This window comes from Astyanax mexicanus, chromosome 12, assembly GCF_023375975.1.
Source record: "Astyanax mexicanus isolate ESR-SI-001 chromosome 12, AstMex3_surface, whole genome shotgun sequence".
Classification (NCBI taxonomy): Eukaryota; Metazoa; Chordata; class Actinopteri; order Characiformes; family Acestrorhamphidae; genus Astyanax; species Astyanax mexicanus.
In genome coordinates, this window is record NC_064419.1 from 36,302,738 (window position 1) to 36,322,200 (window position 19,463).

Below are 19,463 nucleotides of genomic sequence, written 5' to 3' on the forward strand. Positions count from 1 at the left end.
TTTTTTTTTTTCTCACAGTCAACAACATGGAGATCAGACTCATTTGTCACTATAAATTGCCATGAAAGTGATTATTCAAAAAAATTGGCTTCTGTGAAAGTATGAATGTGCGTATAGCCAAATATGGACTGCTTGATACAGTTCTTTCTGGTAAAATGCAGGGCGCCGAGTGGTCCAGCGGTCTAAAGCGCTTTTCCCCCCACATCACTCCTAGGGCCTCTGTGAGCTGATGGACTGGAACCGAGTCGCTGCGCTGCCTCAACAACAGCTCCAAACGAAGCGGAAGCTGGCTTCAAATGTTTCAGAGGTAGCATGTGTTAGTATTCATTATCCTGTGAAGTCCTAGTGAGTGGGTTGGGCTGTGTTAATTGGGGAGAAAATGGAAAAAATTTGAAATATAGTTATAAAAAAAAAGAAAAAGGTTTGTGTGCAATTGGCTGCTGCTTCTGGTCGATGTTTGTGTTGGTTGAAGGCTCAGTATAAAAGATTGTGTGTAGAAAAAAACCTATATGTTCCTTGTAAGGCACTATATAGGTGTAACATTCATAGTTTGTGTAACTATATTTTTCCCAGTTTTCCTAAAACAGCAACATGGCAAACAGATATTAATGTGCTAGAGTGACAACAGCTGACAGACCGGCAATCACAACAGTTCCAGAAAACAGTAGTATGAAGGCTGCAATGTTTGTCAAATGTAAAGAAACAGTCTAGTGTTGGCGGAAGGCTGGGTTAGTTTTATTTGTTCTCATTGTGTGGGAGGTGGGTTTAGCTTTGGCAAACTTTGACAGAGACGATAAAGTATGTAGCAGTGAGAGTTACATTTGTCTATCTTTAGATTGCAAATAAAGTCAGCTCACATTTATTATTCTGGGTACTGGTCTCCACACAGTGTCCCATGGGTGAAAAAGAGTTAATAAAGTGCCTTTTAGAGTGGCAAAAAAGAGGCAAAGTGCCCTGGTGGCTGACCTTTTTATAGGAAAAAATATGAAGTTCCCTCTAGAATGCTCCTTCCTGCAATAAATAATGATTTACAGCAACAAAAAAAATTACTTACTTACTTAGTAACCATCTCTAGGTGGATTTCTGCCATTTAAATAGAAAAAGTTACCGTTTTGAAGTGCTTCTATGTTGCACTTACTAGACAGTGTCCCAAACGGCCCTTACAGTAGGATAAACAGTATTTGATATGTACACCTATTTCATCCATTGGAGTTTTATGTTTATTTGACACCATTCTGCAATGTGTGAGAAGGTAATACAATAGGCTTTATTTGAAGTTGTTAAGACTGAGTTAAGCCTAATAATGTTAATGTTAATCTTAGTCAAGGCTGGAGACTATTTTATCATACATCTGCAGAATGTTTGCCACTGATTCTGAGCTCATTTCTTGGTTTATTTTTTTACAGATTAATATTTTTTCATAAATGGAATATGCTATTTATTTTATACACCTTTCTAAAAGCACATTAATCATATAATATAAATTATATTCCATAGTTTAATGAAGTTTGAGAAGATGAGCTGTGCATTGTGTCTTTTAGTATATTTTAGTATGATAATGTCTTTTGTTAACACCAGATTTATTTATCAACAAAACCTAGTCAATTGTCAATTTCATGAAACAAATGGTGAACTTCCTACTTGCATGAGTTCATTATATCACATATTTAATGGACCACTCACAGAGCTGTATGTGTGAGCTTGCTTACATGTGACAGATCTGAGTAAGCATTACATAGAGAATTGTGTCCCCAAAAGTAAAAATAGCACCTTGCTCAGACCTGCTAAATATAGATGACCCATAGTAATGGATCGCGTCTAACTCCTGTAAACAAGCCACTAAAGCTAGAAAGAAGCTCAGAGGGTACACAGATATCACAGATACACATATCAGGTAAGACTATGAAGGCTTTAAGGACACATATAGCTGTGTTAAATGGCCTGAATTACTGATTATGTTGTCTCAGTCAGTTTTGTATGACTTTAGGTCAAAGTCATCCACTGTGTGTGTGTGGGTGTGTGTGTGTGTGTAATGTCGGGTTAAGTAATGCTTCTGTTGTGACATGCTATAGCTTATGCTCCTACATGGTATACAGTTTCACAATGTGTCTTTAGTGTTCTTAATACAACAAGTAAAAATATATTAATAGAATGAATTGCATTGCAGTGGTAAATTAACAGTATTCATATTTTGGTCTTCTTGGTATTTGTTTTGTTTGAATGCTATATAATATTACGCTTAAATCCTTCTGAAACAGAAACCATAATGAGGACAGATTCGCTGGGAATTGACATTCCTGTATATGACCTTTCACTGATTCGTGGTCTCTGGGAGACCCGAGTAAGGAAGCACAAACAGCGGCAGAGAAAAGAGCTGGAGAGGGTCGAGAAAAGTGCCCTGAACAAGTAAGAGAAAAATAATTTACTGTGTGGAAGCTGTTAGCCTGGGAAAAAAAACTATATGACACCTGTCATAATTAGGTTAAATGTGCAGTTATTAGCATTTTGTAAAAGGTTCAGTTATGTTCTCAAGTCTAGTGGTGAATTTTCGGAAGAATAATCTGAACAAAAACTGTGTTTTAGATATATTCTACATTTCTTATATAGCTCAAAATAATTGGAATAATTGGCAGTTTCTCTCTGTGGCAAATCCCAGTCCCTTTTTAAGGACTTTTTAAGATGTCTTTTATGTTCCCATTTCTAAAATGCACTTCTAAAAAGAATTCTTGAGAGTGACAGTACAAAATAAAGTTTTCCAGTCCCAGAAATGGAGCTTCAACATTATATATCATAGGTTTGTCTAGACTCTTTTTAGCGGTGCTCAGTCGCCACTAAAACAAAAATAAAAAGTCACATTTTTTGTATTGTCTTATCTGCTGAAAAGATGTTTAAAATTAAAGTTCCAGCATTCACCATTATTTTTCTAGGAATAGGCAAAAAATACAAAAAAACTATAGAACAAATATACATCGCCCCTAATATTTACATTTGTGTTTTTTTTTTTACATGTACCACACCTCAAATACTTCACATTATATCACATGCAGGCTTAGATGTATTAGTTCAATAAAGAACCTTTTAATGAATGTTCTACAAAGTTATATATTTTAAGATTGTAGTTTGTAAGCATTAACACTAAAATTCTATTCAGATTTACTATAGCAGAGCAGCACCAAAATACTGGCCATTTGGATTGAAAAGACAAAACTTTGAGATGTATAATGTCAGAACATGACACATTTAGGTTAAACCCACGTTTCAAGTAGTTTGCCAATAAAGTTCCAAGTTTCTTTTCATACATATCACAAAACAAAGACTTAAAATAAAAAAAATATATAAAAACTGTGTCTATCTATCTATCTAAGCCCTGCAGATGCTCTCAAACCTTCATTAGCTGATCAAGCCTGAGGAATGTCACTTACTGTAATTTAATAATATCAGTTCAAGAAAATGTCAAAGTCTCTTAAAAAATGTGTAAACACTCATTAGCTTCTACAGTACAAACAACTGTCACAATATTGAAAAATCAAGGTGCCCAGTTCCAAGAAGAATTTTTAGGTGTTGTTCTTTCAGTGAGTTATGTCATCAAGAACGTGCATTTCAGGGGAACTTCTGAAGTCAAGGTAAAATTTGAAAAGATCTGGACAGACCTGATTGTATGCTTTTTATAAATGCAAACCAAAACCCCCTTATGACTGCAAAGAACCTGTAGGAAGGTTTCGCTGAGTCAAGTGGGTGGTGCACGGTTACATTCTGCAGTGCTGCTAGCATTACCATGATCTTAACATGATTCATATGAAGGAAATTATATCTGTGACTTCTCCACAAGCCAGATGATTCTAGAAACAAGTAGTCAAAAAAAACTTTCGGCCACAATCAGCAAATGCACATTTGGAGACAAAAGAAACTGCATGTCATAAATGAATGAATGAATTGATGAATACATAACCAGTACAACTGTTATATGTTATAAATAACTGAATTATTAGTTTAGTCTGTGTTTGTCCATAGTTGTATACTGAGATCACAACCAGAACACATTTTAATATTAAAATATTAAGCAGTACAGATATCCAGGTTCTTCTAAAAGTTCACTTACCTTTTCTGTCAGATCCTCAATAAAAACCCTCAATATATATATTGTTTAGAAAATGCAAAATTGTATATTTTAGTCCTATACAAAGGTAAATCAAACATTTCTTTCTATAACTTCCGCTATTTGTTCCAATCAGGATAAATCAGCAATGGCAGTATCGTATAGCATGCAGAAAAATGAAGATCAAAGAAGTAAACGCACTCCAGTGCTATCTGGAGAGATCAGCCTTTGCAGAAATGGACATTTTACCCACAGTCGACACAAGTATGTCTAACGCAGAAAACTCTTCCAGTAGACGGCATGATGATGTTTTTTATTATTTCTTTTCTTGCACTGTAGTGTATAAATTCTTTATAAGACCATTTCTCTTTACAGCAGACCTCGACAGCGAATATAAAAAATTCATTTTTGAGCTGCATGGAAAGAAATGGAGGGTAATTCTAATTCTAGTAAAATCTTATACTTTTAAGCAAATAATTTATAAATCATGAAACAGTATGGACATTGTTAATATAAAATTATATTTATCTAAACAAATTCATTACAGAAACTACCAGAAGATCTTCAAATTATGACTTTTCTCAGAGAATGGCATATTCGTGGAACAAGTATTCAAAAGGTTCCAACCTACATTGAAGAGTTTGTGGAACTGCGGGTCCTGGACATACCAAAAAACGGATTTACAATGCTCCCCCCTGAGATAGGTCAGACTTTACTTATTTTTCTCTTCTGCGGCAGACGGGTTTCCTGGACAGAGATTAGTCCTAGTTTTGAAGGAAAATAAATCTATGACTAGGCTTAATCTCTCTCTCTCTGACCCTCTATGTTTTAATCTGTAAAAAGTTTTTTAAAGTGACAGTCCATAAGTTTTGGGAATTTAGAGACCTGTGTGGTGAGAATGCAGTGTCTCTTTTAGCTTGGCCAGCTCTCTTCAGTTCTAATTCTGCATTTCTTTGGTTTATTGATGTGTGAATGAGCAGACACAAGCTCTTCTAATATCTCCATGTTTACAGTAGCTCTTATATTAGTGTCATTTTAATTTTTTTATTTGCTACAGTTCTTTAGATAACCAGGAAAATCTGACATGGACAGAAAAACTCCCAGAAAAACCTACCAGGCCGCTGTTTTTTTTTTTTCCTCAAATGAATGTATTTAGCAGAAGCACATTGATACCAATTTTAGAATTTTGTCTGTTCCCCACTCAAAAATACTACTTATTACAATTTTAAAGAAGAAATTCTATGAACTGCTGCTTTAAGCAAAGAAAAATGTGTTTTTCTAAATGCTAGTTTGTATGTTATTTTAATTTCATACTTGGAACTAACCTGGTCATCTGTGTCATGTTTAGGAAATCTTGTAAACCTAAAGGAACTAAATGTGAATTACAATAAGCTATCCATCATTCCTCCTGAACTTGGGGAATGTGAAAATCTGGAGAAACTGGAAATGACAGCCAATGGTGATCTTTCAGAACTGCCCTTTGAGGTAGCATCATCTTAAATTTTACACAGAAAGTGTTTTTATTTATTTATTTTGGTCAAAAAATGTGGTGTTTATTGTTAAGACCCTGAACTGTTTTACAGCTAAGCAACTTAAAAGCGCTAAAGCATCTGGACCTAGCAGAAAACAAGTTTGCCACCATACCGATCTGCGTGCTTCGAATGTCAAGCTTGCAATGGTTGGACATGAGCAACAACAGACTCACTGATTTGCCAGAAGATATCGACAGGTACATTTTTATCATATGATCTTTTTTATTTTTTTACCCTTGCTTATTTTTATCTTGGTTATAAGGATCTACGTGTCTCTTTTTAGACTCAGCGATCTACAGACAATGTTCCTGCACAAGAACAAACTGACATACCTGCCGATGGTGATGGCAAATATGGATAAACTCAAGATGCTAGTTGTCAGTGGAGATGAATTAACCAACTTACCTTCCAAACTCTGTGACAGTCCGGATATAAAGTAAGCGAGAATTTCAGCAGCTAAATACAGTTTAATACAACCCCAACTACAAATATGTTGGGATACTGTATAACATATGCTAAAAATTTTAAAGTGAGACAACTCTTTAAGAACTTAAACTCACATATCTGAAATAGTAAGTGGTACTATTAAAAAAGCAGCTGTAATAGATGCAATTTGCAACTGACTTATGTGACTGTGTATAAAAAATAGGATGTTAAATAGGTAGAGGTTCACCAATCTGAGAAAGGATATAAAAAATGTGTAACAATGTCAGAAAATGTTGCTCAATGTAAAATCCAGAAGATTTTGTATAATCCACCATCTATAGTACATACAATCATCAAAAGATTCAGAGAATCTGGAGAAATCCCTGTGCACATGGGACAAGGTTCATGGTCCATATTGAAAGCTAATGATCTTCAGGCCCTCAGGTGGCACTGCATTAAAACAGGCATGATTCAGTACTACAAATTCCTGCATGGGCTCAGGAACACTTCAATAAAATGTACTGGCTGTGAACACAGTTTCATGCAAAACAGAAGCCATATATCACATTTACAAATGTCACTGTCTTCTCTGGACCAAAGCTCATTTAAAAGTTTAATGATCACAGAAAAGTTTTCCATTTTGCCCTATGCCAATTTTTTGGGATATGTTGCAAACATCAAGTTCACATCACAGTTCATTAGTTATTGTTTTTCATGAAATGGTAAAATGTCTGATATATATCCTGGTTCCATATTCTGTTATGAATAAAATGTATTAACTGTTATGAACAAATGCAATTGCTGTTTTTATTTACATGCATTTACATAGATTTGACACAGTGTCACATTTTTTTCTTTTTATTTCTTACAATTGCAACTTTTTTAGAATGTTTTTTATATTTTCTCAGATTCATCAAACTATTTGATAATCCAATTGGCAAGAATGAAGAGGAGGAGAAACATCACTCCATCAGTAACGCCACAGAGGAGGAGGAGGAGGACCATGAGAAGGAGTTCATGCAGACATATGTTGAGACTCTGAAGGATAGAGGTAAGATATTTATCATTTAAATAAATCAGTTATTATACATACAGACATTAGCAATGCACCTCAATACATTTTACATGCAAACTGGATGACTCATGTTAAAAAAAAGTTGAGTCAAAGTTTTTAAAGTTTAAAGATGTTAAAATTTACAGTCATTTCAGCATCTTGGGCCTTCATTCATACTTTTATCATTCAAACATTAATAACTAAATAAAAAACGACTGGATTGCACCTTTTAATCCATAACAGCCTAGATCCATGTTTGAATATTTATACAAAAATATATATATATATATATATATATATATATATATATATATATATGTTTTTTAAGAAGCTTACTCATGTTTTTCTTTCCCTTTGTGATAAAAAGAGCATTTTTTTAAACGTTGATATCCATACTGTTTCTCAGCTACAGCACCAACCTACACTACTAAAGTTTCCTTGACCTGCCTTCTTTAATCAACCTGATGATTTCGCAGCCAATTTTGGGCACCACCAGCAAGACTGAAGAAATCAGTGGAGGGGAAAAAAAAAATTGTATTTTGTATTTACTCACCTTATTTAATTCAGCCTCATTCACAGATGAAGGTGTGGCGTTTTTAGATTATTTTTGAGGTTTTGAGTTTTTATTTTGAAAATTCTTCTATTTTACAAATGACTGCATGCTGTTTTTGGTGGCTGGATGAGTAAATGTTGTATGTCTCTCCTACATATATAATATAGGCTAGCAGATGACCACAGTTATTAGGCTTTGTGTACTAATGTGACCAAATATTGTTGCTGGACAATGGCCGAGTTTGTTTCCAATAAGTTGCATTGTTGTCTTTTTTATGTATTGAGAATATTGACTTTGTAAAAATATATTCTTCATGTTGATTTAAACATCTACACATTGCTAAGGGTTTAGTCTCCTTCAGCTAAAAACAGTTTTGTAGAAAATCAAAAGGCTATCACAAGCATGAGAGGTTTGGAGAATGTTAAGCAAGTACGGTGAAATACATAAAAGCCTGTTTTTATTGCACTAAAATTATTTGCATTTTCTATTATTTTATTTTATTTAGTATTTTGCAAATGCTTATTGCACAATTAAATACACTCATTGTGAAAAAAAATTGCATCCAGAAGAAATCAAAGACAGGAATGGCACACTTTTATGGAGTAATTTAGAATGGCAGTGGGTTATCTTCAGGTCATCTCGCTTTTGTCTTGGTGGAAATGACAGAGAACCACCAAGGTCAGCGGATTGTTGTCACATTTTACACAACCAGAAGGCCTGGTGTCATGGTGTGGGGTGCAATTTCATACATGGCCAGATCACCTTTGGTCTTCATTACAGGCGCTTTGACAACTCAGTGTTACGTTAATGAGGTTTTGCAGCCAGTGGCCCTACCCTACTCTGAACAGACACTCGGGTGTGCTATTCCTACAATACAATTTTCCTTCCACATACTGCTGCCATTTCAAGAGCTTGCCTTAAAAACACAGATATTTTGCCATGGCTAGTCATGTCACTAGATCTATCCTTAATTGAAAATGTATAGGTTGCTATTGGATGTGCTATTTACCCCCCACCCATACCGCAAACTCTGCAGAAACTGTGTGAAAATATTTAAGCTGCATCTAATGGTTTATCACAGGACACCATTAGGAACCTCTACAACTCAATGCCAAAATCTCTGGAATGTTGTTTTACTCATGAATTACACACTTCTTCCATGTTTAGCTCAATAAATATGACCAATAAATATGTCCTGGTTACCTTTATGTTCCTTCCAAATAACATTGCTAAATTTAACACTCCCTTTTGGATGCAGCAATGTTTGCAACAATTTCCTTGATTGTGAGTGTAGCTTCCTTGATTGTAGAATAGTACTAAAAGGTTTCTATAGTAGCTGTAAAACTTGATATAGTGCAATACATGTTTTGTTTAGTATGTTGTATGTTGAGACCTTTCCTATATCAAAGTTCTGTGATTTTACACAATGTTTACCTTTATATGCAATTAAAAAAAGACAAGACAAAGACAATGACTGAGAACTTACTGTTTTACTTGTACAATCAATTATTAATTCTATACAGGCACATTGAACAATGTCAAGTTGCAGCATTTAGCAAACACTTTGTGTACACCGTACACACTGACAGTAATAGACCACTTATTTTCAAATTGTTATCAATTAATAACCACAAATCATAAAGAACTGCTGCATATCTGGTTAAATAGGACATCTCATATTACAAAAGTGCAGTTAATAAAGAAAAAACTCTGACCACGTCATTTGTCTCAGGATATAAGTATATATATTTATGCATAAATCTATACAGTTCTGCAGAAACTACTGCACTGCACATAATGATTGCATCAATCAACATAATTTAACTACATTTGTTTGTGCCTTAAAATCTAGTAAAAGAAACAAATAACAACTGCAATGATTTATAATGTGCTTTAAACAGGTGCTTTAAATGTACAATATGCTGTATAGCAGTGGAAGAGACATTTGAAGGCATTTAAATAGTAATTAAGCAAATGTCAAGTATCTTAAATTATGTTTGAACTAGTTTATCTAGTCAAGACCAAAGTAAAGACCATGCCAACTAAATAAAAATGGAGACATTTACTCATCTTCTAGCAAACAATTCATCCTAGAAGTTACTGCAATGCATGCTAGACAGCACTGTTTAATACAATGACATGGTATTTCTATTGCCACAAAACATTTGACAATTAAATCTAATATTTCTGGATAACACACACATATTCGACAGATTCAGCGATTACTATTTTAATAGGAATGTCAAGAGTGGCTTATTATACAGTGGTTGCAAAGAAACCGGATTGCATAAAAAAGGTATTCTGGGTATTCTGAACTAAGATGATAATATTCTATTATTATGATTTTCTTTTTAAAATTAAGTTGGGCTAAGTCATGCTTGATGTTATGGCTTGAGGTAGCAGCATTTGTGTGACGACCACACAAAAAGATGGTCAAACAAACGTTTACAATCCAATAGATCACAGGGTGAAATAAATAGTTCTCTTACATATACACAGGTAACAGCTCACATTTATCAACAACAAAATATTTTAAGCCAAAAATGTGTTATACTGTTATACAGTATACAGGTTACGCACTTTTCATGTACAGTTTCTTGGATATGTCTGTTTTAAAACAACTTATTATATTACAGTTAAAGCTATGACAACATTTTGTGCAAGAAGTTTACAGACTACATGCACTGCATTGTGTATATTACATCTAAGGTTAGAGATATACTTGCTGTGTGGTTGTGTGTTTGCATAGACATGTGGCTGTGTTGTGAGAATAACAATGCGAAGGATACATCAGCTGTGTCCCTCAAATCACTCCAAACACTGGCTGCATTTCTCAGCCTTTAATGACGTAAAGTCTGAGAAAAATGCAGCCCAACTAGAATGCACGCACGCATCTAAAGATGTGGGTAGCCATTCTTTAAAACTTTAAAGCTGTCACACTGGTGCGTTTGAGTGCTCCACTGCCCCTAGTGCTTTTTTTTGTCTGTACTGCATCTCGTGTATGTATTGTGTTCATTTCAAAGAATGTGTACAACCAAACAAACGCAGGAGAGGCAAGGCAGCCATCATGCGTACGCAAACGCATAGCTAACAGCAAGTTACCAACATAGTTAATACCTCTACCCTAAAAGGGGCAATTGAATGAACTAAAAACATGTAAATCTCAGTCCTTCTAACTTCTTACTTATTTATTTGTGTTTAAAGATATATATACTATATTTCTGTTTTTCTTTAAAAGGTTGTGTTGTTACAGAACCACAGTACTATTCTATAGTACAGTATAGTATACATTCAGTAAATACAAACACATTGACGTTGCAAAGGTATGGTGAAGGCACATTCTTTCTCTTTCTCTCTCCCTCTTTCAACAGAGCAAAGCATCAGTAAACGACATTCATTTTAGCTGAAAACAAAAATAAGCAAACCTTACCTCATCTTAAAAAAACAAAAAACAGTATATTAAAAAAAATCTTAGAAACATTGCCGGAAGCAATTTATTAGATAATAAAATGAACAGCCAAGTTATAACTGTTCCTAGTCCATGTTATTCTGGGCCAAATTTGTTTGCTCCCATAGATGGTCTTCTATATTTGTTCCAAAAAGCTGATGGTTGATAGTTACATGCTGCTGTCCTGCAACAGAGGCTCGATGTCCTCATCACTCCCTGGAGCAGAATTATTACACTGGGTTCCACTGACTGGTACTGACATGGCCCGTGTGCTGCAGGTTTTTACCGCTAGACTGTGTCGTTCTGGAATGAAGAAGGCAACCAGCAGCGCCAGGATAACAGTACCGGCTCCAAACACAAAAGGTGGTCCTGGAATTACTGAACTCTGAAAGGTAAAAAGAAGCAAATGAGGATTAGTATAGTATAGTATAGTATAGTATAGTATAAAATAAAATAAAATAAAATAATAGGAACACCTGTAGATTCATTCAAGAAATTACCTAATCAGCCAATTGTGGGGCAGCACTGTAATTGTGTAATTACAGGTGTAATTTGTAATACTTCAGAATGCCTTTTTTATTAAAATTCTCCTGAGGGGGGATTAGACACAAACCTGTGACAAAACATTATGCTATAAGTAAACTCTTAAAAAAAAAAGGACAGTCTTAAACTATAGCAAGACTACAGTTGGCACAGCTGTCCACATTGGTGCTGATTGTTTACTCAACACTACAGACTGTTTATTGCATAACATTTACCATACCAATATTTTCCATTCCCTGGAATTCACAATTCCTTAAGTATTTAAACTACAAAATATACTGAAGTCAAATAATTGTTAAGATTTCGCAATCAACACGTACCTCATCTTTTACAGTCGAGGCCGTGTCATGATTTACTGGATTGATCTCGTTAAGTTCCACGTTGAACAGAAAGAATATAAACCCAAAGAGAGCTGGGCCAAGACCATTACACAGGCCCCTAATCCCTGTTATCATTCCCTGGACTGCACCTGCACAAACAGAAAAAGAGATAAAAAATAAAAAAAAGTTACTTTGAAACTTATTAGAGTGAAGAAAATAATAATATCTAAGACCAGAGGCGCACAGCTCCAGTCCTGGAGAGCCAATCTCTAGCCACATTTGAGAGCTGCCTAACTCAAACAAATACACTTTGTCTGGTACAGTTATGAATTAATGAGTTGATTCAGGTGTGTTTAATTAGGGCCACTAGCACACTTTGCTGTTGCTGTGAGCCGTTTTACACTATGTTCAGATTGCCAATCCAAATCAGGTTTTGTAGACTGCATCCAGATTGATTTTTAATAGTCTGGACAGCCAGATACCACCTTAAAATCTGATTTTTGTAACGTACATTTGGAGGTTACAGTCCTATTACTATCAGATTTGAACACATGCATCTCAGTCTGGAATTTTAAAGGCAAACAACCTCATCAAATCCAGAGCGATATAAGTGTGGGGTTCAAGAAAAGTACCAAAGTTTACCTGCAGAGGCCTGCCTTTTGTGCTTTCTGGACAGAGAAATAACAGTGCAGACTCAAGAGATCTGAATGGAAAAGCCAATCCTATTTACCTGCAGTCTGAACATAGCCTTTGCTTGTCTGCAACAACACATATGTTTTTTCTTTAGATATACTTCAAATTATAATCACACAGTTAGGCTTTTGTTAGTCTGTGTTTGTTCTTAAAAAGTATTTAACGAGTGTGATCAGGAGACAATACAGAATGCTTTTTCCACTCCAACATGTTTGCAACTGACTGATGTAATGGCCCCGAACTAAGGTATGAGTCTTTTTGACCTATAAATGGCATAGCCTGGTGTCTTCTTACCCTGCTGGTCATGATCAGTGCAGCGGGAGACTAATGCACTCACTGCAGGAAAGGTGATACTGGACAAGGCAGCCACAGTGCCGGCTGCCCACATCATCCTACAAGCATTTGATCATAGAAATGTGAGTTATTTTAAAACAATGGAGTCATGTAACAATAAGCTCTAAAATATAACATGCCTTTTAAACAAAGGGATAGTGTTTAATCCGACATCTATACATATATACATATAAAAAAAAACTTGAAAAAATCTAATGTTGAATACGTTTATGTTGATTAACATACCATGGTTCTGACCCAAAGCCATACCAAGCCAGTTGGAAAAGCTGAAATACAAGACCAAGTAACACAGTATTCTTATTTCCAATTTTCTTCATGAGTAGACTCAGAAGCAAAGTCTGAAAGAAAAGTAAATGAGAAGGAACTGTTATCCTAAACATTACAATACAAAAGAACTGAATCAATAAAATAAAAAAGCCACAGTGAATAAAATCATGGATATAAGGTCAAAGTAGTAAAAACAGATTAGTATGCGAACAAAACACCACATATGAGGTCTAGTTTTCTGCTTGGGCAAAAAAGAGGCATACAAACAAACAACATTCCACAATCTTTGTACATGCTTTCTTTTTTTAGTCTTTACATTTTAATATGTTCAAGTACAACATTGATACAGCACCTGTGCTATAATAGAGAGAATCCCAACCATTGCGATAAATGCTGCAATTGCTGCTGGTGAAAAGTTAATAACCTGAAACACCCAAAAAAAAAAACAAGTAAATAAACACATCATGATATTTAATATGAAATTCTATTTCTTTACAATAACTTGTAACACTGTAAAAAAAATTACATCAGTATAAATTGTAATTCACAATAAAATAAAACGAATAAAATCTTTATTTTACCAAACATTTTACTGACCTGTCTCAAGTATAAGAAAAAGCTGGAATACTGCCCCGCCTCTGGCAAGTATGACAGAAATACTGTGACACATATCAGCAGCACTGTGGGGTCTTTACCCACTTTTCTCAGAGACTGTGTAAGATAACGAAAAGGAACAGTAAGTCACTGGAATCTTACAGCAGGTATATATTTAATATGAACTCAAAAAGCCAAAATACAATACAAAAACATACAGAAACCAATGACACTGCAAAAATGCATCTTTTAAAGAAACTGCAGGCCTGAAACATCACCTAAACAATATTTCCAAAATTATTTAAATCTTTGACTTACACCAAAGGGGTCAGCCTGCTCCCAAGAAATAGGAAAACCCCAGGAGGTCAATCGCATTTTGTCTGGCAGAGACTCTGGTACGACCAGGAGAACAAAAAGGATATCGGCTACAGCAACGATGGTGGCTATGAGTACAACCAGACTGTCTCCATATTTGGCAGATATGTATGCCCCTATAGCAGGACTTGTGACTAAACTTGCAGCAAAAGTTGCTGAGACCTGAAACAAAAGAATGAAGAATTGTTCAATTTAACAGCCATCATACAGTATACTTACTTCTACAAAGATTCTGAAATCATAGAGACTGTGCAATGTAAAAAAATATTATCCACAAATGATCACTTATACAAAATGAAAATGTTAAAAAAAAAATCTGCTTATGAAACAATTGGTTAATTTTCTATATAGCTTGTGCTTTGTACCGAATAGATTCCACAGTTACACAGTTTAATACGTCTGTTTACCAGTTAAAAGGATATTTTTCCAATTTTTTTTTTACACATTCAAAGTCTCCTACATCAAGAGATAAATCGGATTTTGCAATTTTAGTCCAATATTTTAAATCAAAGGTCAAGTCGGTCAAATAGAAGATGCTATGAGAGGCTTTTCTATTCACCAGTCATGAAGTTTGGGCTTAAGTTATCTGGCCAAATGAGAAATTTTTCTTTGCGATATAGCACCCAGTTCTGCACTGATACTCTGGGTGGATGTTTCAAACATTCCAAGAGGGCACAGCTAATATAGTTAAGCTCTTACCAATCCATAGGCTGTGCTTCTTTCATGCTCCTCTGTAATATCTGCTACATATGCAAATATAACAGAGAATGTAACTGAGAAGACTCCTGATACTGAAATGAGGGCAAAGTACCACCTAGGAGGAACACAGAGAACGAGAAACAGAAGTAAACAACAAGCAAATTCCAAACTTCCACACTGCAGCCTTTCTTTTTAACACGTTGAACTGCAACATAAACATATATTAGCTAGTAGGTAATGACTATTACTCGAAATACCTGTCAGTCATATATTTTAACCACTTAACCTCTACAATTGCATTCCTTCTCATATAATTTAATGTTTAAATATTGTTTTATGAAATTACTAATAACACATGGTGTAATCACAATTGCAAAGTTTAAGAGGAATTTTTAACTGGATTTTTTTCTGCGCCGATGGAGATACTAGATCAAACATGCAATTAAAATTTGCATTTGTCCAAAAATGATAGCTTATACTTTGTTGTTTAACATAATGCATAATGTAACAGAAGTTAAAAACAAACATCATAGTATCTAAAACACAGTAAATTTCAATCACTAACTAAACTAAATAAAAACAAAAATCTAAAATTGCAAAGTGGAAAAAAAAACTACATAAAAACCATAGGGCTTTACTAGTTCTTTACCAACGCAATGGCTTTACAATAGCTGCATCTCATATAAAATAAACTTTCAGTTGGCAATAGGCTTGGGGGACATGCTCACATGAGAGCCATGTGATAGCACACAAAGAGCACAGTGTGGGCTAATCCAACAACTCTTACCACGGGCTTATCCTCATCAGTGGGATGGGGGCACAGGTAAAAAACACTGTCAGCAGCAGGAAAGATTTTCTGCCCCAAACATCAGACAATGCACCAATCAAAGGGGCACTCATGAATGAGAGCAAACCCTGTCAACAACATGTCAGAGAAAGAAAAAAAAAACAGTTTAATACAGTACATTCAAGCAGAAACAACTGAATACAGCACTAATTAGCATCAACCACTATGCACAGAGGTCAAAAATAGATGAAAAAATATATATATAAAAAAAAAAACATACCTTAACGCCTTGAATGAGCCCATTCATAAGAAATGTGTGCTGAGGAAAGGTTTCATGTAACACCTGAGGACAGGAGAGAGTATTCCTTTTACCAAACAAACACTACACTACATGTTAACAGCAGTAAATAACAAAAACAGGAGGCTTTCCTGACATAATTCTACTTTATAAGCACTTATAAGCATCTGTACACCGATGGCTATAAACAGACATGGAATAATTGTTGGGAAAACAACTGTAATTTCTACGAAATTAACTTCTTATGGCACGTTACATACCGTCAGCATTGGGGTTGTAAGCAGGCCCCATGAAAAGAACTCCAAAAAGATGACCACAACTGCATGGGTCACCTTTGCCCGACCAACACCACGCTGTGGGGGGAAAAAAGGTTTTAATCAATATAAGATTTGGGTCTGCTATAAACACAACTCATAATTCCTTTTAGTTGAGAGTTTAAGCGAAAAGCACACATGCCTGTTTGTAGACATAAAGGCATTTGCTTAGATAAACAATGGAATATATAAAATATATAAATTCAGTACAGCAAAGAAAAACTCATTTGTGAAGCTCTGCTTAATCCAAGTTTCAATTACAGTTAACCGTGTTAATTGCTTAAACCACAAAAAATATATTCAAACCCACCTAGTTCTATCCAATGCAAATTGTTTCTCTTCAGTGTTTCGTGCTTATGATAATTTAATAGCCACCAGTACCACACTAATTAATGGGTAATAACATTCTATTAAATCAATCTTCTCAGAAAAATGTTGAAAAAGAAACAATCTTGTTACCAAAATGATAACAGGACTAAAGAGGCAAAATAAGCAATTACTTTTGATACTTGGGTACATTTAAAGGCAATTTTTTTAATATATATATTTTACCTTCGGTATCTGCATCTAGCTAGCAAGCTACTTTACTTCAAGAAGTCACAAGGTTTTTGCAATTCTTCTCCTCTCACTAGTTAAAAACTAGATAGCTTACATAACACAAACAAAGACTAAAAATGTAAACCTGCTTTTACTCTCTATAGCATGATATTTGTATTTGTTAAGAATAAAAACCTGCCCACTTTTTAGGGGGTTGGGGGTCCTGTTAGATCAATCATATATATGGTTACCTTGTGGTCTAACTGCATAATGTTGCCCTGAGGCAACAAATAAAAATGCCTGTTTCAGGTGGTAAATGAAAACAAAACCGCCAAAACAGGCTTTAAAACACACTTTGCTTATTAAAAAAATTAGAGGACAGTGTAATTATTTTAAAAAAGCATTGAGGGCAACACTATGCTTTAAAGGGTTAGGAAACTAGGGTGTCTTGTTGACCAAGTATCTTTTTACTTAGTGTTTTTGTCTTGTCTGTTCTGTTTTGCTCATTTTACTTTTTTTTTTTTTTTTTTACCTTTAAATTCAAAATACTTTAACACTGTCTAAATTAGTTAGCTATCTCGGTTAGCTATCAGAACTAGTTTGCTACATTGGTTATTGGTTACTAGCTACTTTAGTTATTAAAATAAAATGAGGGAAATAAAGGTGGAGCTAGCTGCTGGACATAGATGTTTACCTAGCTAGTTAGCTTAACTTCCAATAATAACTGTGACCTAGCTAACGAGCAAGTGGCTAAGTATCTTTTTAAGTAAATAGTGTTTTTATTCTTATTGTCTTGCTCCTTTTTTTACTTTACTCAACATGTATGCTAGTGTATATGTTGTTTTGTTTTCCCTTAACCCTTTCAGACTTGAATTATGTCCAGTGATGAAAGAAAATATGATGGGTGAATGCTGTTTTTGGTCTGTAATGCACAGAAAAGAAGACTAATATTCTACTATAAAATCTATATAGCAAATAAATTCAATTAACTAAAATATTTAGTTTTGATTTATTTCTGTTGCATTGGAGACGTGTGTAATATTTTAAATTTCATATTAACCTTTTTATTTCATAAACATCATCCCTAAACACTTTTTAGACCGCTAAAAAGTGTACGATATCACATTAAATTACAAAAAAATAGCTGTTACTTTGCGTCAATATCTTTAGTACTAGTAACGTTACTTGTTCATTGGCTGGTTTATGGTCTATTCTAATGGACAACAGTTATAATTTAGTGTTTACTACAAAACATAAAAAATACATGATGTTCATTGTAATGGATGGAGGGTCTGAAAGGCTGGTTATAGTAATTTGTTAAATATCCAGGTGATAAACATTTTATCTAAGTTAGTTAGGTATCTGTTAGCTAGCTACACTGGTTAGTAAAATAAAATGAGGAAAATAAAGGGGGAGCTAACTTAGCTGCTGGACAGATGTTAGTTAAACTTTTAATAATAATTGTGACATAGCTAACCTAGTTAACTAGCTAACATGCAAGCTAACTATATAAGAAAATTTTGGATGCCGCATTCCAGCTTCATAACAAACTGTAAAACTGTGCATAGCTTGTTAAATATGGGTTTGTATTTAGAAACTGTAGATAATTATTATAAATGATAAGGATACCTAGACCGCTAAGCTAACAATCTGCTGTTTACAGTGAAACACCGGGATAACACTTTCACTACAGACACGGAAGCAAGGGCTAATCACTCACTGTGGCGGAGTCTCTGATGTTTTTGACCAACATAATGCCGTTGGTCGCTTGATTCTGATTTCCCTGGGTCATCTCACATTGTGTTGCAAGTTCCAACGATAAAACCCATCGTATAAAACCTGAAAAATGCGTCCACCAATGATTTAAAACCGCTCAACCCCAAACAACTTCACCGGCAGCGTTAACTTTCGTAGCTAGCAAAGTTACCATACCAAAGCATTTCCCTTCCGTTCTGCGCTTAAAGAAAGCTTTCAAAATAAAAGTCACAAATTTCCTCACGCCCTACACTATTCAGCTGCTGCATTAATAAGATTCCTATTTTAATTTATTTCATAAACAAGCACTTTTGGCCTGATCTCCTCTCTACAAACATAATTTCCCTCCAACTACTTATTTTATTTTAAATAATACAGATGTATTAAAGGATTTAAGGATTCAAAAAGACTTTTATTGTCATTTACGTCACATGTAGTACATGAGGTGGAACGAAATTGTGTTCTCACGGTCCAGTTACACTCAAAAAAGCAATTGTTAAAATAGATAAATATAAAGATACAGAAAATAGAAAAATAGATCTATCCATCTATCTATCTATCTATCTATCTATCTATCTATCTATCTATCTATCTATCTATCTATCTAGTTTGTAAACATAATAGGAAAAAATGCTTTATTTCGAATGACAATGTATCCACTCTACATGCAACTTTAAATTGGAAATCTATTAAGGATATTTGTTGGAAATAAAATTAATTATAAATTTACCCAGTTAAATAATTTTGGTATCGAGAATTAAGTTGTACAGTGATGTAAAATGTACTTATTCTGATTTGCAACCAGTGTCCCTTTTCAT

At 34.5% G+C, this 19,463-nt stretch overlaps 2 protein-coding genes across 5 annotated transcripts; one reads left to right on the top strand and one right to left on the bottom strand.

The window, feature by feature from the left end:
- Positions 1–160: 160 nt before the first annotated feature.
- lrrc2 (leucine rich repeat containing 2) lies at positions 161–9,132 on the top strand. 3 transcript variants are annotated; one of them, XM_015607074.3, is made up of 10 exons: positions 161–307; positions 2,259–2,406; positions 4,233–4,360; positions 4,472–4,530; positions 4,644–4,800; positions 5,445–5,581; positions 5,680–5,825; positions 5,912–6,064; positions 6,963–7,105; positions 7,515–9,132. In XM_015607074.3, the coding sequence occupies exons 2-10, from the start codon at positions 2,267–2,269 to the stop codon at positions 7,562–7,564; spliced, it is 1,113 nt and encodes a 370-aa protein (XP_015462560.3). In that variant the 5' UTR covers positions 161–307; positions 2,259–2,266; the 3' UTR covers positions 7,565–9,132. The 3 variants fall into 3 exon arrangements, with proteins under 3 accessions (XP_015462560.3, XP_007254111.4, XP_007254112.4); XM_007254049.4 differs by lacking the exon at positions 161–307 and adding an exon at positions 1,775–1,894; XM_007254050.4 differs by lacking the exon at positions 161–307 and adding an exon at positions 1,775–1,894 and having other exon boundaries at positions 4,475–4,530.
- mfsd14bb (major facilitator superfamily domain containing 14Bb) lies at positions 9,133–18,840 on the bottom strand. Of its 2 annotated transcripts, none has more exons than XM_007254046.4 (12): positions 18,611–18,840; positions 16,300–16,392; positions 16,022–16,084; positions 15,742–15,869; positions 14,955–15,069; positions 14,199–14,417; positions 13,884–13,997; positions 13,639–13,710; positions 13,245–13,357; positions 12,960–13,057; positions 11,973–12,121; positions 9,133–11,494 (listed from the first exon to the last, which is right to left on the bottom strand). In XM_007254046.4, exons 1-12 carry the CDS (start codon positions 18,680–18,682, stop codon positions 11,279–11,281), a joined length of 1,452 nt encoding a protein of 483 aa, XP_007254108.1. In that variant the 5' UTR covers positions 18,683–18,840; the 3' UTR covers positions 9,133–11,278. The 2 variants fall into 2 exon arrangements, with proteins under 2 accessions (XP_007254108.1, XP_049341825.1); XM_049485868.1 differs by lacking the exon at positions 9,133–11,494 and adding an exon at positions 11,630–11,722.
- Between the last annotated feature and the right edge of the window lie 623 nt (positions 18,841–19,463).